Below are 18,565 nucleotides of genomic sequence, written 5' to 3' on the forward strand. Positions count from 1 at the left end.
CAAGTATTGATAGGTGCTGCACTATGGGTGAATCTTGAAACATGCTAGGTGAAAGAAGCCAATCACAAGAGCAATATACAGTGTGTCCGTAAAGTCATGGTGCACTTTTGACCGGTCACAGGAAAGCAACAAAAGACGATAGAAATGTGAAATCACCAAATAAAAGGACCCCCCCCCCCCCAGTTTCTGTAGGATGAAGTGGCAGCATGTGCGCATGCGTAGATGATGACGTAACACCATTTATACAGCGGAGTGGCCCATGACCATGCCAGTCGAGATGTGGACGGTACAGAGGAAAGTTCAGTGTGTTCTGTGGCTCGCTAAATTCGAATCCGTGACCAAAGTGCAACGTGAATATTGGCGCGTTTATAACAAAGCGCCACCACATAGGAATAACATTACTTGGTGGGATAAGCAGTTGAAGGAAATGGGCAGTTTGGTGGAGAAACCTGTTCTGGTAGGCCATCATTCAGTGATGAGTCTGTAGAGGCTATACGGAATAGCTACCTAAGGAGCCCTAAAAAATCTGTGCGTGGCCTTGGCCGGTTGGCTCAGTGGTAGAGCGTCGGCCTGGCGTGCAGAAGTCTTGGGTTCGATTCCCGGCCAGGGCACACAGGAGAGGTGCCCATCTGCTTCTCCACCCCTCCCCTCTCCTTCCTCTCTGTCTCTCTCTTTCCCTCCTGCAGCCAAGGCTCCATTGGAGCAAAGATGGCCCGGGCGCTGGGGATGGCTCCTTGGCCTCTGTCCCAGGCGCTAGAGTGGCTCTGGTCGCAACAGAGTGACGCCCCGGAGGGGCAGAGCATTGCCCCCTGGTGGGCGTGCCGGGCGGATCCCGGTCGGGCACATGCGGGAGTCTGACTGTCTCTCCCCGTTTCTAGCTTCAGAAAAATACAAAAAAAAAAAATCTGTGCGTGAGCTCACATCGAACTCCACTGAATAGGTATGAAACTGGGATAGTTTTTCTTTTATTTGGTGTAGATTTCACATTTCTATCATCTTTTGTTGCTTTCCTGTGACTGGTCAAAAGTGCACCATGACTTTACGGACACACTGTATTATATGGTTCAGTTTATATGAAATGTGTAGACTAGGTAAATCCATAGAGACAAAGTACTTAGGTGGTGTTCTATGGCTGAGATAGTTGGGGATAACTAGGGAGTGACTGTTAATGGGCGTGGGGTTCCCCTCCCTTTTAAAGATGGGCATGATGAAAGGTCTTTCATTTATTTATTTTTATTTTTTTACAGAGAGAGTCAGAGAGGGATAAATAGGGACAGACAGGAACGGAGAGAGATAAGAAGCATCAATCATTAGTTTTTCTTCACGACACCTTAGTTCATTGATTGCCCTCTCATATGTGCCTCGACCGTGGGGCTGCAGCCGACTGAGTAACCCCTTGCTCAAGCCAGCGACCCTGGGTCCAAGCTGATGAGCCAACGCTCAAGCTGGAGACCTCGGGGTCTTGAACCTGTGTCCTCCGCATCCCAGCCCGACGCTCTATCCACTGTGCCACTGCCTGGTCAGTCTCATATTTCTTTTTTTTTTTTTTTTAATTTTTTTTATTTTTTTATATTTATTCATTATAGAGAGGAGAGGGAGAGACAAAGAGAGGGACAGGGAGAGAGAGAGGAGAGACAGAAGGGGGGAGGAGCTGGAAGCATCAACTCCCACATGTGCCCTGACCAGGCAAGCCCAGGGTTTCGAACCGGCGACCTCAGCATTTCCAGGTCGATGCTTTATCCACTGCGCCACCACAGGTCAGGCAGTCTCATATTTCTTATGAAAGTTTTTGTTTGTTTGTTTTAAAGTGAGAGGCAGAGAGGTTCCCACATGCGCCCCTACCAGGAGCCACCTAGCAAGTCCGTCTGGGGCTGATGCTCTGTCCATCTGGTGCCACTGCTCTGTTTTTTGGCAGTCAAGCGAGTTTAGTGCATGAGGCAAGGCCATGAAGCCATCCTCAGCGCCTAGACCGACTTGACTCGAACCATTCAGCCATGGCTGTGGGAAGGGGTGGGGAAAGGGGGAAGAGAGAGAAAGAGAGAGGAGTGGGGAGAAGCCTATAGTCACTTCTCTGTGCCCTGACTTGGAATCAAACCTGGGGCTTCCACATACCGGTCCGACACTCTACCGCTGAGGCAACCTGCCAGGGCAGGGCCTCTTCTGAATTTTCTTATATTGTGTTTTGTTTTAAATCTCTTGCTAATTAGCTTAGAGCGTTGTTTGGAAACACCAAGGTGTTGAGGGTTTGACCCCCCAGTCAGGGCACATATGGGACCAATGAATGCACAGCTAAGTGGAAAAACAAATAAATGCTTTTTTCCCTCTTTATCTAAAATCAGTAAATAAAGTCTTTTCCTCCTTCAGGAGTCAGCTTGGCCTTCTTTTTGCAGCTCTGTGTCAGGTTCTAGTGGGATTCAAAGAGTTGTCAGTGAGCATGATGCAATTCTTTGCTAGGGTCTTGGATGCAGACCAGTTTTTTTTGTTGGATGCATCAGTAATCCTTGTTTTGTATATCACCCATGACTCCCAGAAGTTCCCCACATCCAGCTTCAAGGCACTGTCTCTGGCTTTCTTTCATGGGGGCCAATTTTAGTGTTGGCAGCAGGGCACCCTAGCTCATATTTTTGCTTCTTAAGGTAGATCTTTCTCTTGCCCCGGTCTTGTGCCAGTTGTCCTGAGAGATGCTGATGGCTTGGCGCTGTCTGGAAAGAGCTAGAGCTTTTCTTTATCAAGTGATGAAAATGTTCTGAAATTGATTGTGGTAATGGTTGCACAGTCCTGTGAATATGCTGAAACTTGTTGGCTTTTTTAAAAATGAGGGACAGATAGGGACAGATGGGAAGGGAGAGAGATGAGAAGCATCAGTTTTTTGTTGTGGCACTTTAGTTGTTCATTGTTTGCTTTCTCATATGTGTCTTGACATGGTGGGGTGGGCACTACAGCTGAACCAGTGACCCCTTGCTCAAGCCAGCAACCTTGGACTTCAAGCCAGTTACCATGGGGTCATGTCTATGATCCCTGCTCAAGCTGGTGAGCCCGCACTCAAGCTGGATATGACTGTACTCAAGCCAGAGACCTCGGGGTTTCGAACCTGGGTATTCTGCGTGCCAGGCTGATGCTGTATTCACTGTGCTACCGCCTGGTCAGGCAAAGCTGTTATTTAATAAAAGTGGATAGATGCTGTTTCTGTAGTTGTACGACTGTTTTTGTGCATTGTTTTGTGGTTTTCTAAATGAAGGGGATTATATATAGTAGAATCTGGATTAGATCATTGAGTGTTTGAAATATATTTCTCCCATCATATCGTAAAAATATGGAATATTCATTGTTGAAAGATTTAAAAGCATAAAATATGAAGAAAATCTCAATCATCTGGAATGCTACCCAGATACATCATTGTTAATTTTCTTTTTTGAGGGGGGTATTTTTCCTATATTTGAAGCGGGGAGGCAGTCAGACAGACTCCTACATGTGCTCAACCGGGACCCACCGGGCATGCCCACCAGGGGGTGACACTGCCCAGCTGGGGCATTGCTCCGTTGCGGCCAGAGCCATTCTAGTGCCTGAGGTAGAGGCCATGGAGCCGTCATTAGCACCCGGGCCAACTTTGCTCCAATGGAGCTTTGGCTGCTGAAGGGGAAGAGAGATGGAGAGGAAGGAGAGGGGGAAGGGTGGAGAAGCAGATGGGCGCTTCTCCTGTGTGCCCTGACCAGGAATTGAACCCGGTACTTCACACACCAGTCCAGTGCTCTTCCGCTGAGCCAACTGGCTAGGGTGTTAATTTTCTTTTTAAGAGAGAGAGGCAGGCAGGCAGGTAGAGAGATGAGAAGCAACAATTCTTAGTTGCGCCACTTAGTTGTTCATTGATTGCTTCTCATGTGTTCTTGACTGGGGGGCTCCAGCCCAGCCAATGACCATGGGGTCATGTCTGTGATCCCATACTCAAGCCGGTGACCCTGTGCTCAAGCTGGTGAGTCTGCGCTTAAGCCAGATGAGCCTGCACTCAATCAAGCAGCCTAGGGTTTCAAATCTGGGTCCTCACCATCCTAGGTTGAATCTCTATCCACTGCACCACCACTGCTCAGGCTTACTGTTAAATTTTTGATAGTTTTAGATATTTGTATATAGGTTTTTCATATATAATGTTGCAAACCCTTATTACCATTTTGTTTTATTAAAAATATCCCCCCCCCCCAATTGATTTGAGGGACAGGAGGGAAGAAACAGAAGCATCGGCTTGTTCCTCTTAGTTGTTTCATTTAGTTGTGCACTCACTGGTTGCTCTTCAGATGTGCCCTGTTGGGGGATCAAACCTGTGACCTTGGTTCTATCCACTGAGCCCCCAAGCCAGGGCCAAAGAATTAATGTTCTTTTTTGTGTAGCTGGGTGCCCCCCCATTTCTTTATTAGGAACAATTTGGAAAAGTAAATTACTGGTTCACTTTTTTTTTCCTCCCCTCTTTTTCCAAGTGAGAGGATGGGAGATAGACTCCCGTGTATGCCCCAACTGGGAGTCACCTGGCAAACCCTGTCTGGGGCTAATGCTCTGCCCACCTGGGACCATGCTGGAAACCAAACTATTTTTTAGCACTTGACGTAGAACTTCCATTGAGCCATCCTCGGCAGTGCATGGCTGTGGCAGGGGGGCAGAGAGAGAGAGAGAAAGAGAGAGAAGGGAGAGGTGGGGTGGAGAAACATATGGTTGTTTCTCCTTTGTATCCTGATTGGGAATCAAACCTGAGACATCCACATGCCAGGCCGACACTGTACCACTGTGCCAACCAGCCAGAGCTCTGGTCCACTTTTTTAAAAAGAATTTAAAAGTTTTCAGTTATAGTTGACATTCAGTATTAGTTTTAGGTACTTACGCATAGTGGTTAGACATTTAGATAATTTATGAAATGATTTCCCCGTAAGTCTAGTACCACTACCCACCTGGCACCATACATACTGTATTTCCCCATGTAGAAGACACACCTTAATTTTGGGACCCGAAATTTTTTTTGGTAGGAGGGATGTATTATATAAAGTTATTGAACTCACCTGACCAGGCAGAGGTGCAGTAGATGGAGCGTTGGACTGGGATGTGGAAGATCCAGGTTCAAGACCCAGAGGTTGCCTGCTTGAGCGCGGGCTCAGCTGGTTTGAGCGCGGGCTCAGCTGGTTTGAGCAGGGCTCACCAGCTTGAGGCCAAGGTCGCTGGCTCGAGCAAGGGGTCACTCACTTTGCTGTAGCCCCCTGGTCAAGGCACATATGATAAAGCAATCAATGAACAACTAAGGAGCCACAACGAAGAATTGATGTTTCTCTTCTCTCTCCATTCCTGTCTGTCTGTCCCTCTCTCTGACTCTGTCTCTGCCATAAAACAAACAAAACCCCCCAAAATACGTAGTTATTGAACTCGTTTATTCATCGTTAAACAATGAGCCCAAAGACAAAACAAGCACAAAAGAGCGGTAAATGCAAGTAAAAAACTACAATTACTGTATAAGACACACGCAGTTTTTAGACCCCAAAATTTTTGTTAAAGGATGCATTCTTACACATGGGGAAGTATGGTAGTTATTACAATATTGACCATTCCCTGTATGCACTTTGCATCTCTGTGACTACTTTGTAACTGCCTGTTTGTGCTGTTTAATTTCTTGCCCCTTTTTACTCAGCCCCCAAATCTCCTCCCATCTGGCAGCCATCAGTTCTCTGCATCTGAGTTTGTTTTACTTCTGAGGCATATTTGATTTGCTTGTTGTTAGGGTTTTTTGGGTGTGTGTGTGTTTTTAAGAGAAAGGTGGATGGGAGAGAGAAACATCAGTTTGTTGGTCCACTTATTTATGCTGTCATTGGTTTTGTATGTACCTGACTGGGATAGAACCTGTAACTTCGGCATGTAGGGATGACTCTCAAACTAGCTGAGCTATCTAGTCAAAGCCTGTTGTTAGTTTCTGAAAAAAAAAAACTAGTAAGTATAGAAGTGAGTTTGAAATGTACCTTTTCACTTTACTGCCCCTAAATTTAGTCTTTTTTCATGACTGGGGTTTAAAAAATTGGATGTTTTGAATGAATGCCTTTAGGCTTTCACAAACTAATGATCTTACCATTATACTCCCTAATAGTTCTTTATTTTTATTGTTTCACAACTGCATTTTAAACAATTAGCTTTATTGGCCCTGGCCGTTTGGCTCAGTGGTAGAGCATCGGCCTGGTGTGCAGGAGTTCCGGGTTCGATTCCCAGCCAGGGCACATAGGAGAAGTGCCCATCTGCTTCTCCACCCCTCCCCCTCTCCTTCCTCTCTGTCTCTCTCTTCCCCTCCCTCAGCCAAGGCTCCATTGGAGCAAATTGGCCCGGGTGCTGAGGATGGCTCTGTGGCCTCTGCCTCAGGTGCTAGAGTGGCTCTGGTTGCAACAGAGTGATGCCCCAGATGGGCAAGAGCATGATCCCCTGGTGGGGCGTACTGGGTGGATCCCGGTCGGGTGCATGCAGGGGTCTGTCTGACTGCCTCCCCGTTTCCAAATTCAGAAAAAGAAAAAATAAAATAAATAAAAAAAATTTAGCTTTATTGAGGTATAATTTATACATGATAAAAGATACCACTTTTAAACGTACAGTTCTATAAGTTTGATAATTGTACTAAGTTGTATAAACACCAACATAGAACATTTAATTCTGTCCCCCTCTCCCAATTTCTTTTGTACTGTCTGCACACAAGCCTCTCACTTCACCCCCATACCTTAGTAACCACTTAATTTGCTTTCTGTCTTTATAGTTGTGTTTTCTTTTTCTTTTTTTAAAACTTATGTGCAAGACGGGGATGCAGGGGCAAGCTCCCTACTGGGAGTTGCTCTGCCCATCTGGGGCTGCTGCTCTGTTAGTTGGCAACTGAGCAATTCTGGGGCCAACTTGCTCTAACCATTCATTTGAGCTATGACTGTAGGAGTGGATGAGGGGGTGGGTTGAGAAGCAGATGGTCACTTCTCTTGTGTACCCTGACTTAGAATCGAATCCAGAACTACCACACGCCAGGCCGGCGCTCTACCGCTGAGCCAACCAACCAGGGCCTATAGTTGTGTTTTCTATAACTTGATTTAAGTGGAAAAAGACTTTCTTTTTTTTTTTTTTACAGAGACAGAGAGTGAGTCAGAGAGAGGGATAGACAGGGACAGACAGAAACGGAGAGAGATGAGAAGCATCAATCATTAGTTTTTCATTGCGCATTGCAACACCTTAGTTGTTCATTGATTGCTTTCTCATATGTGCCTTGACTGCGGGCCTTCAGCAGACCAAGTAACCCCTTGTTGGAGCCAGCGACCTTGGGTTCAAGCTGGTGGGCTTTTGCTCAAACCAGATGAGCCCGTGCTCAAGCTGGCAACCTCAGGGTCTCGAACCTGGGTCCTCTGAATCCCAGTCCGACGACGTTCTTTCCACTGCGCCACCACCTGGTCAGGCAAAGACTTTTCTTTTTTGTCAGGCTTTTTCCAGTTAGTATGATGTGTTTTTATTTTTCTTTTTTTTGGTGACAGAGAGAGAGACAGACAGTGACAGACAGGAAGGGAGAGAGGCGAGAAGCACCATCTCCTTGCTGCAGCACTCTAGCTGCTCGTTGATTGCTTTCCCATATGTGCCCTGACTGGGGGGCTAACAGCAGACCCAGCGACCCTGAGCCAAGCCCGCGAGCACTGCTCAAACCAGATGGGCCCACATTCAAGCCAGCAACCCTGGAGCCTCAAACCTGGGTTCCTCACATCTGAGTCCAACGCTCCATCCATTGTGCCACCACCCAGCCAGGCAGTTAGTATGATGATTTTGAAATTTATCCATGTTGTTACTTTCAAGTACTAGTAGTTTATTCTTTTTTATTCTTGAGTTTTAGTCCATCATATAAATGAACATTTGGGTGGTTTTTATCCTTTGAGTATTGGGAAGAAAGTTGCTGTTAACACCTTGTATAAAAATCTTTGACCAGGTGGTGACGCAGTGGATAGAGCGTCAGACTGGGATGCGGAGGACCCAGGTTCGAGACCCCGAGGTCGCCAGCTTGAGCGTGGGCTCATCTGCTTTGAGCAAGGCTCACCAGCTTGAACCCAAGGTCGCTGTCTCAAGCAAGGGGTTACTTGGTCTGCTGAAGGCCCACGGTCATGGCACATATGAGAAAGCAATCAATGAACAACTAAAGTGTCACAACGAAAAATTGATGATTGATCCTTTTTTTTTTTTTTTTTGGTGAAGGATGCGAACAACGATCTAATTGATCCTTCTCATCTCTCTCTGTTCCTATCTCTATCTATCTATCTATCTATCTATCTATCTATCTATCCCTCTCTCTGACACTCTCTGTCCCTGTAAAAAAAAAAAATCTTTGTGAAGATGTATTTTTATCTGCATCGTTCCTTAAGGTATGCTTTTGCTTAGGCAGGGGTCCCCAAACTTTTTACACAGGGGGCCAGTTCACTGTCCCTCAGACTGTTGGAGGGCTACCACATACAGTACTCCAGTACACTGACCACCAATGAAAGAGGTGCCCCTTCCGGAAGTGCGGCGGGGACCAGATAAATGGCCTCAGGGGGCTGCAGTTTAGGGACGCCTGGCTTAGAGTGTCAGTGTATACTAGGAGTTCTTGATAAAAATGCAGATTTTTGGCCTGACCTGTGGTGGCGCAGTGGATAAAGTGTTGACCTGGAACTCTGAGGTCGCTAGTTCAAAACCCTGGGCTTGCCTGGTCAAGGCACATATGGCAGTTGAAGCTTCTGGCTCCTCCCCCTTCTCTCTCTCTCTCTCTCCCTCCCTCCCTCCCTTTCTCTCTCTCTCCCTCTCCCCTCTAAAATGAATAAATAAAAATAATTTTAAAAAAAATACAGATTTGTGAGTCTTATCACCAAAATCTGAATCAGTAAAGTTGGAGAGCTACATGGTAATATGGCATTTAGTTTTTTTCTAAAAGTAGTTTTTATTAATATATTTATTTACTGTTTATTGAGCTGTTTCTGGTTCTTCATTTTCATTCACCATGCATTATATTACCTATTTTTTCCTGACTTGGTTGGGCTCTCCCAAGGTTTATCTCTGTCCCTTTTCTTTGCTTGCCACCTAGTGGTAGTAAATGGGAACCATCAAAAGTTTTGCCCGTGAATGAATTCATATAGTCGACAGTATCCTTAGGATGGATGGAAATATTCGTTGATGTTTGCTATTTGGATGAATTCCCCTCTCTCTCAGGACTGTTATTTGGGTATTATAATTTATTTTATTTGGAAATTTATTTGTAAGAAAATATACTTCAGAGCCTTTTTTTTACGAGAGAGACAGAGGGTAGACAAAGACAGGAAGGGAGAGAGATGAGAAGTATCAACGCATAATTGCAGCACCTTAGTTGTTCATTGATTGCTTTCTCATATGTGCCTTGATTTGGGGAGGAGGCTCCAGCTGAGCCGGTGACCCCTTGCTTAAGTCAGCAACCGCTGGGCTCAGGCCATTGATTTTGGAGTCATGTCTCTGATCCCATGCTCAAGCTAGATAAGCCTGTGCTCAAGCCAGGAGACCTCAGGTTTTTTGAACCTGATTTCCTCAGCGTCCCAGGCTGACACACTTATCTACTGCAGCACTGACTGGTCAGGCAGAGCCTGTCGATTTTTAATCTTTGTTTTAATCTTTGCCAGCTTAATTATTCTTACTGGGAAATGGGTAGATATCTGTTCTAGTTACCTTGTTTATTAATATGAGAGGAATTCCTTCAAACCATAACTGTATTAGGTAGAGTTTGAAGTTGTTCTGACTCCATACAACAAACTCTTGTTCTAGGCTTAGTTTATTTACTTTCATTTGCTTTTAGTTTTTTATTCAGATTAGTTTTCATGATTGCAAAGGTATTTTTTTTAATTTAAATGTTTTTTTTTATTTTACATTAGCTTGAAAAGACCTGTGAAGTATAAACAAAAGTTCGTAAGGTCTGATTTTACTTTTCTGTTACAGAAATGGTGGACTCAATGAAGAAAGTAGCAGGGATGGATGTGGAGTTAACAGTTGAAGAACGAAACCTTCTATCGGTTGCATATAAAAATGTGATTGGAGCTAGAAGAGCTTCCTGGAGAATAATCAGCAGCATTGAACAGAAAGAAGAAAACAAAGGAGGAGAAGACAAACTAAAAATGATTCGGGAATATCGGCAAATGGTGAGATTCTTATATCGTACACATTTTTGAAGAATGGTGTCTTAGATTTTGGGTATTTTAGATGCCAGCCTAGTACACAGATGTGTTGTATATATGTGTTTAATAAACATTCTGTATGTTAATTTACTTGCATCTTTTGCTTACCTGGATTAGGAAGTATATGCTATTCAGTATTTCAAGATAGAGGTGAACTTTTTCCTTGGAAGCTGCAGAGAGTAATGTTCAATTTTGAGGACCACACAAGTAAAGAACTAATTTGAATTTAATCTCTGTTTTTCTGTGTGTGTGTGTGTGTGTGTGTGTGTGTGTGTGTGTGTGTGTGGTAACTGCAAGATATTTTATAGAGTGAATTAAATTACCACCCAGGGCAATTTAACAAATATTTGTGCCTCTTCTGCACCACACAATTTGCTAGGTGCTGTGGGTGCAAAGATGAGACTGATAGTACTGTCTTTATGTATCCTCAGTCTAGTTACTGGTTGTTTGTTTGTTTTTTAATTGAATTTACTGAGTCTCAGGTGTACAATTTATAGGTCGCAGGTGTACACTTCTGTATTATATTGTATGTATCATATATTGTATTGTGTGTTCATCACAAGTCATGTCTCCTTCCATCCCCATTTATGCCCCCTTTACCTTCTTCCTCCTCCCCTTACCCTCCTTTCCTCCTATAATCCCTACATACTGTTGTCTGTATCTGAGTTTTTACTTTCTTTGCTTAAATCCTTCACGTTTTTCACCTAGCCTTCCAACCCCATCAGAGGGCATTGGACATTATTTCATGAAGGTATTATTTCAGATATTATATATGCATACATATATTTATGTAAATTTTTAAAAAATGTAACATTTTTACTGTGGGTTTTAGTCAAAGATGTTTGTTAGCCATTTATGTAGTGATTCTTAACCAGAGGTTGATTTTGCTTCTCAGGACATTTGACAATCACTGGAGACATTTTTTGGTTGTTAAACTTGGAGGCTGCTATTGGCATATAATGGGTAGAGACAGGGATGCTGCTGAACATCCTTCCATGCATAGGACCACTTCCCACAGCATGGAATTATCTAGGCCAAAATGTTGATAGTGCTGCTAAGAAACTGATTCTGGTGGAAGAGAGGGGCATGTAACAGAGTACAGCGAGAGAAATTATTGAAGCACTCACAAAGTGGCATTGGGAGTGAGTTTATTAAGGGGAGGGAGGGGAAGCCACATTTATGGGCTATTTTCAGCTCTTCTGGGCACTGTTTTGAGTGGAGGGATGGGTAATTGTGTAAGATAGTGCATTTATTTAATCTTTAAATGGCCCTGCATAATTGGAAAGTAATATTTTGATTTATAGATGGGAAAGCTGAGGTTCTGAGTGATTAACTTATCTGGGGTCATGTAGATGAAGGTAATAAGCTGGTTATCAGTGTGACCATTACCGTCAAATATGTTGGGACAAAGAATATGGGTTGTCAGTAGACAAGTTTGATACCTTAGGGATGAGGAAATGAGAAAGTTGAAAGTAAAGAGAGAGAGAGAGGCCTTGTGTGCTGGAATTCAGATTGGGGCTAAGTAAGAAAGGAAGCAGAAAGCAAAGAGAGGGATTGATAAATTGGGAGGTGAAGTCTTCAAGAGTCTGGATGTCTTGATGTGTCCCTAAGTAGGAATATTAGGGAGTGAAGGAACTAAAAAATGAAGTTATTATTTCAGTAGTGAAATATTAGAATTTAAGACATCTGGGATAGCAGCCACAGTTAGTGATATTGACAAATGAAGATCATGGACCTTGAGATCAAGGAACTGGGTTGAAAGGAACATGGGTGATATGTTGGTATGATGGTTGGAATTAGAGAAGCAGGCTATAGATACTCAGCCAGGTGGTGATGCAGTGGATTGAGCGTCGGACTGGGATGCGGAGGACCCAGGTTCGAGACCCCGAGGTCGCCAGCTTGAGCGCGGGCTCATCTGCTTTGAGCAGAGCTCACCAGCTTGGACCCAAGGTTGCTGGCTCGAGCAAGGGGTTACTTGGTCTGCTGAAGGCCCACGGTCAAGGCACATATGAGAAAGCAATTAATGAACAACTAAGGTGGCACAATGAAAAACTGATGATTGATGCTTCTCATCTCTCTCCGTTCCTGTTTGTCTATCCCTATATATCCCTCTCTCTGATTCTCTCTCTGTCTCTGGAGAAAAAAAAAGATACTCAGTGAATGTGGATTAAGGGGCTATAGATTCTGTTGATTATAAAAATTGAGAAATTGGAACTTAGAAGGATGAACTTCAAGGATTTGTAGTAATAAAAGAGCAGTCATACCAAGTCAGTGAGTATGTATCTAAGAGGATTCAGAAATCGTTTTTCTCATAGAACAATCTAACAAAGCCAGAAGGGGAGGTATTTTATTATTCAGGAAAGAGCTAATTTTACTTAGGGTTAGGATGAGCTAGCTGATAGGAAAGGAGAAAGCAGGAGAATTATTTGCAAAGGAAAGAAGGTTACAGAAGGTATGAGAAAAACTTGAAGAGGTTAACAGTGTCACTGTGAATTAATATAAAATGGAGTGCAAGATATGTAGATGTGTTTAAGGGTTGTGTACTTTTTTGGCATAGTAAGTGAATTGAGAGGCCACGTATTTATATTATATAAATTTGGGGGGCATATAGACATTTGGTGTCATAACCAGCTATGGATGTTTACTGCTAAAGTGATTGGCTATTGAACATAGTGGTTAGGAATGTGAGCATTGGAAGCAAGCAGTTAGCCTCGGTTTCAATTTTTAATTTCTCCCTTAGAAATTGTGATGGTAAGCATGCAGTCTGTCTTGATTCAGATCCTAGCTCTGTTGGGCAAATATTGTAATCTTTCTTTTCCCATGGAAATTGAGATAATGCTTTCTCATTAAAGAAGTTAATTGAAAGCCCTGGCTGGGTAGCTCAGTTAGTTAGAACATCATTACCATACACCACTATGATTGCAGGTTTAATCCCTGGTTAGGGCATTTAGGGGAATCAACCAATGAATGCATAAATAAGTAGAACAACAAATTGATGTTTCTCTCTCCTCCTCTTCTTCTTTTCTCTAAATCAATAAGTAATTTTAGACCTGACCTGTGGTAGTGCAGTGGATAAAGCATCGACATGGAACACTGAAGTCACCGGTTCAAAACCTTGGGCTTTCCTGGTCAAAGCATGTGGTAGTTAATGCTTCCTGTTCCTCCTCCTCTCTCTAAAACAAATAAAATCTGAATAAATAATTTAAAAAAGAAGTTAATATAGCCTTCCCCCCCCAGGCATAAATGAGAAAGCAATCGATGAATAACTAAGGTGCCGCAAAGAAGACTTGATGCTTCTCATCTCTTTCCCTTCCCTGCCTGTCTCTGTCCCCCTCTCTCTCTAAAAAAAAGTTAATATAAATGTACAGCTTTTAGTAAGTAGTAATCAGTGTTACTCCTCTGTACCTGAACTATGTATTTGTTTGTTTAAAGAAAAAAAATTTAATGTTTTATTTTATTAATTTTAGAGAGAGAGGAAGGGAGAAAGACAGGAATATTGAACTGTTCCAGTATGTGCCCTGACTGGTGATTAAACTGGTAACCTCTGCACTCCTGGACGGTACTCCAGCCAACTGAGCTATCCAACTGGGGTTGTCTGAATTTTTTAAAAGCACTTGACTAATAACACATAGAAATAATTTTTATAACCTGGAGACAAACTTTTCTATGCTTTTTTATCAAGAGGAGAAAGGGAGTTTGGAAAGGGATGTATATTCTGTTTAATATGGCTCTCTTCTTCAAAACCTGAGGTAGAATGTGTGATAATTTGTAATTTCTTAGACTTAAACAATTTTCGACTTTTTTTTCAGGTTGAGACTGAACTAAAGTTAATCTGTTGTGATATTCTGGATGTACTGGACAAACACCTCATTCCAGCAGCTAACACTGGCGAGTCCAAGGTTTTCTATTATAAAATGTAGGTTCTATACTAGAAGGGAAAATGTCAGATTAAATGTTGGCCCTCTTAGAATCATCACCTACTCTATGTAGGTTTTCAATTTTTAAGAATACTTTTAAATGTTAATAGGATAAACTACACGAGAGGCATGATTCTCAAAACAAATTAATTTTTTTAGTTTTCATATGCTAACTCACTGCAAATGAAATATTAATATTACTTCATTTAAGATGGTTAGACTATTATAAAAATGCACTAGGTTTTGCTTATTTACATTTATTTGCCTGTGTGAGGTTTTCTCCTAAACTGTTGCAATGCATTGTATAGTTCAGTGTGAACATTTTTATATGGAAGTTTTACTTCATGATTAACAAACTGTTGTGCTATATTTTAGAACCACTTTTGATATTCTAGTCAATTAAGTGATGTTTGTTGAAATTTTTTTCGACGTTTTTAGTGAATTTTGCTAGGTTTGTGCTTATATTTGACAATATGAAATCTCTAAGGAGGTAAAAATTGTAAGCAAGTAAGTTATTACTGAAAGACATTTAAAAATTATTAAAGTATACCAGTTTAATACATTTTTTTAGATAGAAAAATTTTGTTAATTTTTCATTTAAAAAGCATTATTTCTAATTGTTTTTTGCCTTTTTATTTATTTATTTTTATTTTAGGAAAGGGGACTACCACAGGTATCTGGCCGAATTTGCCACAGGGAATGACAGGAAGGAAGCTGCAGAGAACAGTCTAGTGGCTTATAAGGCTGCTAGTGATATTGCAATGACAGAACTTCCACCAACGCATCCTATTCGCTTAGGTCTTGCTCTCAATTTCTCAGTATTCTACTATGAAATTCTTAATTCCCCTGACCGTGCCTGCAGGTAAGCTATGGTAGGAAAACAACCTCTCACTATGAAAGTGTAAAAGGTTACAAAGGAGAATAATTACTTGATTTTCTGTCTTACTTGGTGCTGCCTTTGTAGGCTTGACCATGTAGTACAGCAGTCTCTTTGCTCTCAAGGAAAATGCTTTGGATAATATAAAGCCACACATATCTCAGTTCAAGACAAACCTACCTCATTTCACTAGGAGAGCAGTTAGGATAATTAGATTGATGGGGAAAGTTTTTGTTGGTGGATTAAAAAGAATCTCTTATTATACAATAAGAAAAAAGGAATGAGGAATTATAATAAAATTATCTTTGTTTTTATATATAAGCTTTCAATACTTGTAGTCTTTTTTTTTTTTTAACTGAGAGGGAAGGAGCTAGACCTCCTGTGTGCACCCTATCCGGGATCCGGGGATCCACCTGACAGCCCTTGTCTGGGGATGGTGCTCGAATCAGTCGAGCTGTCCTCAGTGCCTGGGTCTGATGCTTGAACTAGTTGAGCCGCTGGATGCTAGAGGGGAAGAGAGAGAGAAGAGGGTGAGGGAGGGGAAGATGGTTGCTCCTCATGTGTGCCCTGACCAGGGATTGAACCCGGGGTGTCCACACACTAGACCCATGCTCTATTATCAGCTCAGCCAACTGGCGAGGGCCTGTAGGTATATTTTTAATATAGTTATGCTTATGCTCTATATAGTTTTGTTATTTTCTAGTTTAATGTTTTCCATCTCATTGATGTATGTTAACTGTCTCCAATTTTTTATATACATACCAATTTAAAATTTGTTTTTCTGTACATAGCTTTTCACTTTTTAAAAATTAATGAAATATATATAACATGAAGTTTATTCTAATCTTGTGTATGTGTGTATGACAGGCAGAGAGGAACAGATAGGGACAGACAGGGAGAGAGAGAGATGAGAAGCATTAATTCTTTGTTGCAGCTTCTTAGTTTATTGATTGCTTTCTCATATGTGCCTTGACTGGGGGGCTACAGCAGAGCAAGTGACCCCTTGCTCAAGCCAGTGACCACAGTGGTCATGCCTATGATCCCACATTCAAGCTGGCGACCTTGGGTCCTCTGTGTCCCAGCCTGACGCTCTATCCAATGTGCCACCTCCTGATCAGGCTGTTGTAATCATTTTTTAAGTGTACAATTTAGCCTGACCTGTGGTGGCGCAGTGGATAAAGCGTCAACCTGGAACACTGAGGTTACAGGTTTGAAACCCCTAGGCTTGTCTGGTCAAGGCACATACAACAAGCAACCAATGAGCAACTAAAGTGGAGAAACTATGAGTGATACTTCTCACTCCCCTCCCTTATCTCTGTAAAATCAATAAATAAAGTCTTTTTTTTAAAAAAGTGTACAATTTTGTTGGCACAAGTACCCCTATACCTCTGAAAACATTTTCATCATCTGAAATCGACTGTAACTACTAAGCAATAACTCTATATCCCCTACCTTGTGGTAATTTCTACTTTCTCTATGAATTTGCCTATTTTAGGCACCTCATATAATTAGAATAATAAGCATGTTTGACCTTTGAACAGTGCAGGGGTTTATGGGCATTGATTATCCCCCTGCACTGTTGAAAATCTGCATATAGCTGTTGATGTCTCAAAAATGTAACGAATAGCCTTTTTTTTTTTTTTTTAAGATTTTATTCATTATAGAGAGGGGAGAGAGAGAGAGAGAGAGAGAGAAGGGGGGAGGAGCAGAAAGCATCAACTCCCATATGTGCCTTGACCAGGCAAGCCCAGGGTTTTGAACCAGCAACCTCAGCGTTTCCAGGTTGATGCTTTATCCACTGCGCCACCACAGGTCAGGCCCGAATAGCCTACTTTTGATTGGAAGCTTTACTAATAACCTAAACAGTTGATTAACATGTGTTTTCTACATTTTTATATATATATGTAAGTATACTGTATTACCGTAATCTAGAGAAAAGGAAATGTAAGAACATCATGAGGAAGAGAAAATACATGTATTTATGATAAACTTAAATGCATTCTAATATTTCTGGGCTATGCAGTTTGTAAGTTTTTCAAATTGTTGGAAATCTAAAAAAAAATTTCCAATATGTTTATTGATAAAAAGTGTGTAAGTGGATCTATGCAGTTCAAACCCATGTTGTTCAAGGGCCATCTATATTTGTCCTTTGTAACTTTAGTATTCTTGAGTATCTGGGAACCAAATAGTTCATGAAAGGAGAGATTTTTCCTGACATAAGATAGATTCATTTGAATGCAAACTCTTCTTTAAAAATACTTTAAGTGGCCAGTTAGTTTTGTCAAAACAGATATTTTTTGTTTGTTTGTTTTTGTTTCTACAGAGACAGAGAGAGGGATAGACAGGGACAGACAGGAACGGAGAGATGAGAAGCATCAATCTTTAGTTTTTCGTTGTGCATTGCAACACCTTAGTTGTTAATTGATTGCTTTCTCATATGTGCCTTGACTGTGGGCCTTCAGCAGACCGAGTGACCCCTTGCTCGAGCCAGCGACCTTGGGTCCAAGCTGGTGAGCTTTTGCTCAAACCAGATGAGCCCGCGCTCAAGCTGGCGACCTCAGGGTCTCGAACCTGGATCTTCCGCATCCCAGTCTGACGCTCTTATCCACTGCGCCACCACCTGGTCAGGCAAAACAGATAGGTTTTAACTGAAGACTATAGATATCTGTTCAGCTGATAATACTAGTTAAATCTTTGTTATTAAGTCTAGGTATCCCATACATGGCTTCATATTAAGTTACCTCCATGCCTTTGCTCATGTTTTTGATTTCTTTTAAATTAATAGTAAATGAGCCTGACCAGGTGGTGGCGCAGTGGATAGAGCATCGGACTGGGATGCGGAACGGTTACTTGGTCTGCTGAAGGCCCACGGTCAAGGCACATGTGAGAAAGCAATCAATGAACAACTAAGAAGTCGCAATGCGCAAAGAGAAACTGATGATTGATGCTTCTCATCTCTCTCCATTCCTGTCTGTCTGTCCCTGTCTATCTCTGCCTCTGTAAAGAAAAAAAAAAAAAAAAGTTCTCTCCCTTCCTGCCTTTCTGTCCTATCTGTCTCTGCCACAAAAAATAAATATATTAAATTAATAGTAAATGACCTTAATGATTACATGTACATGAGTTTGTGTTTGACCCCTTTTTGGCTTCTAGTAACATTTAATTCTATGAATTAAACTGAGGTACTGTCTAAAAATTATTATTCTCATTAAAACTTTATTAAAGGCCCTGGCCGGTTGGCTCAGCGGTAGAGCGTCGGCCTAGCGTGCGGAGGACCTGGGTTCGATTCCCGGCCAGGGCACACAGGAGAAGCGCCCATTTGCTTCTCCACCCCTCCGCCGCGCTTTCCCTCTCTGTCTCTCTCTTCCCCTCCCGCAGCCAAGGCTCCATTGGAGCTAAGATGGCCCGGGCGCTAGGGATGGCTCTGTGGCCTCTGCCCCAGGCGCTAGAGTGGCTCTGGTCGCAACATGGCGACGCCCAGGATGGGCAGAGCATCGCCCCCTGGTGGGCATGCCGGTTGGATCCCGGTCGGGCGCATGCGGGAGTCTGTCTGACTGTCTCTCCCTGTTTCCAGC

General features: G+C 42.5%; 1 protein-coding gene across 2 annotated transcripts in view; it reads left to right on the plus strand.

Moving 5' to 3' along the window:
- Positions 1 to 18,565, plus strand: part of YWHAE (tyrosine 3-monooxygenase/tryptophan 5-monooxygenase activation protein epsilon) — a 67,377-nt gene that overhangs the window by 39,721 nt on the left and 9,091 nt on the right. For both annotated transcript variants that reach the window (XM_066263088.1, XM_066263087.1), the window contains exons 2-4: positions 9,964 to 10,163; positions 14,009 to 14,115; positions 14,772 to 14,978. In XM_066263088.1, coding sequence (XP_066119185.1) covers positions 9,964 to 10,163; positions 14,009 to 14,115; positions 14,772 to 14,978 — 514 coding nt within the window. The remainder of the gene's footprint in view (positions 1 to 9,963; positions 10,164 to 14,008; positions 14,116 to 14,771; positions 14,979 to 18,565) is intronic.

The sequence above is a fragment of the Saccopteryx bilineata genome, chromosome 2, assembly GCF_036850765.1.
Source record: "Saccopteryx bilineata isolate mSacBil1 chromosome 2, mSacBil1_pri_phased_curated, whole genome shotgun sequence".
In the NCBI taxonomy this organism is placed as follows: domain Eukaryota; kingdom Metazoa; phylum Chordata; class Mammalia; order Chiroptera; family Emballonuridae; genus Saccopteryx; species Saccopteryx bilineata.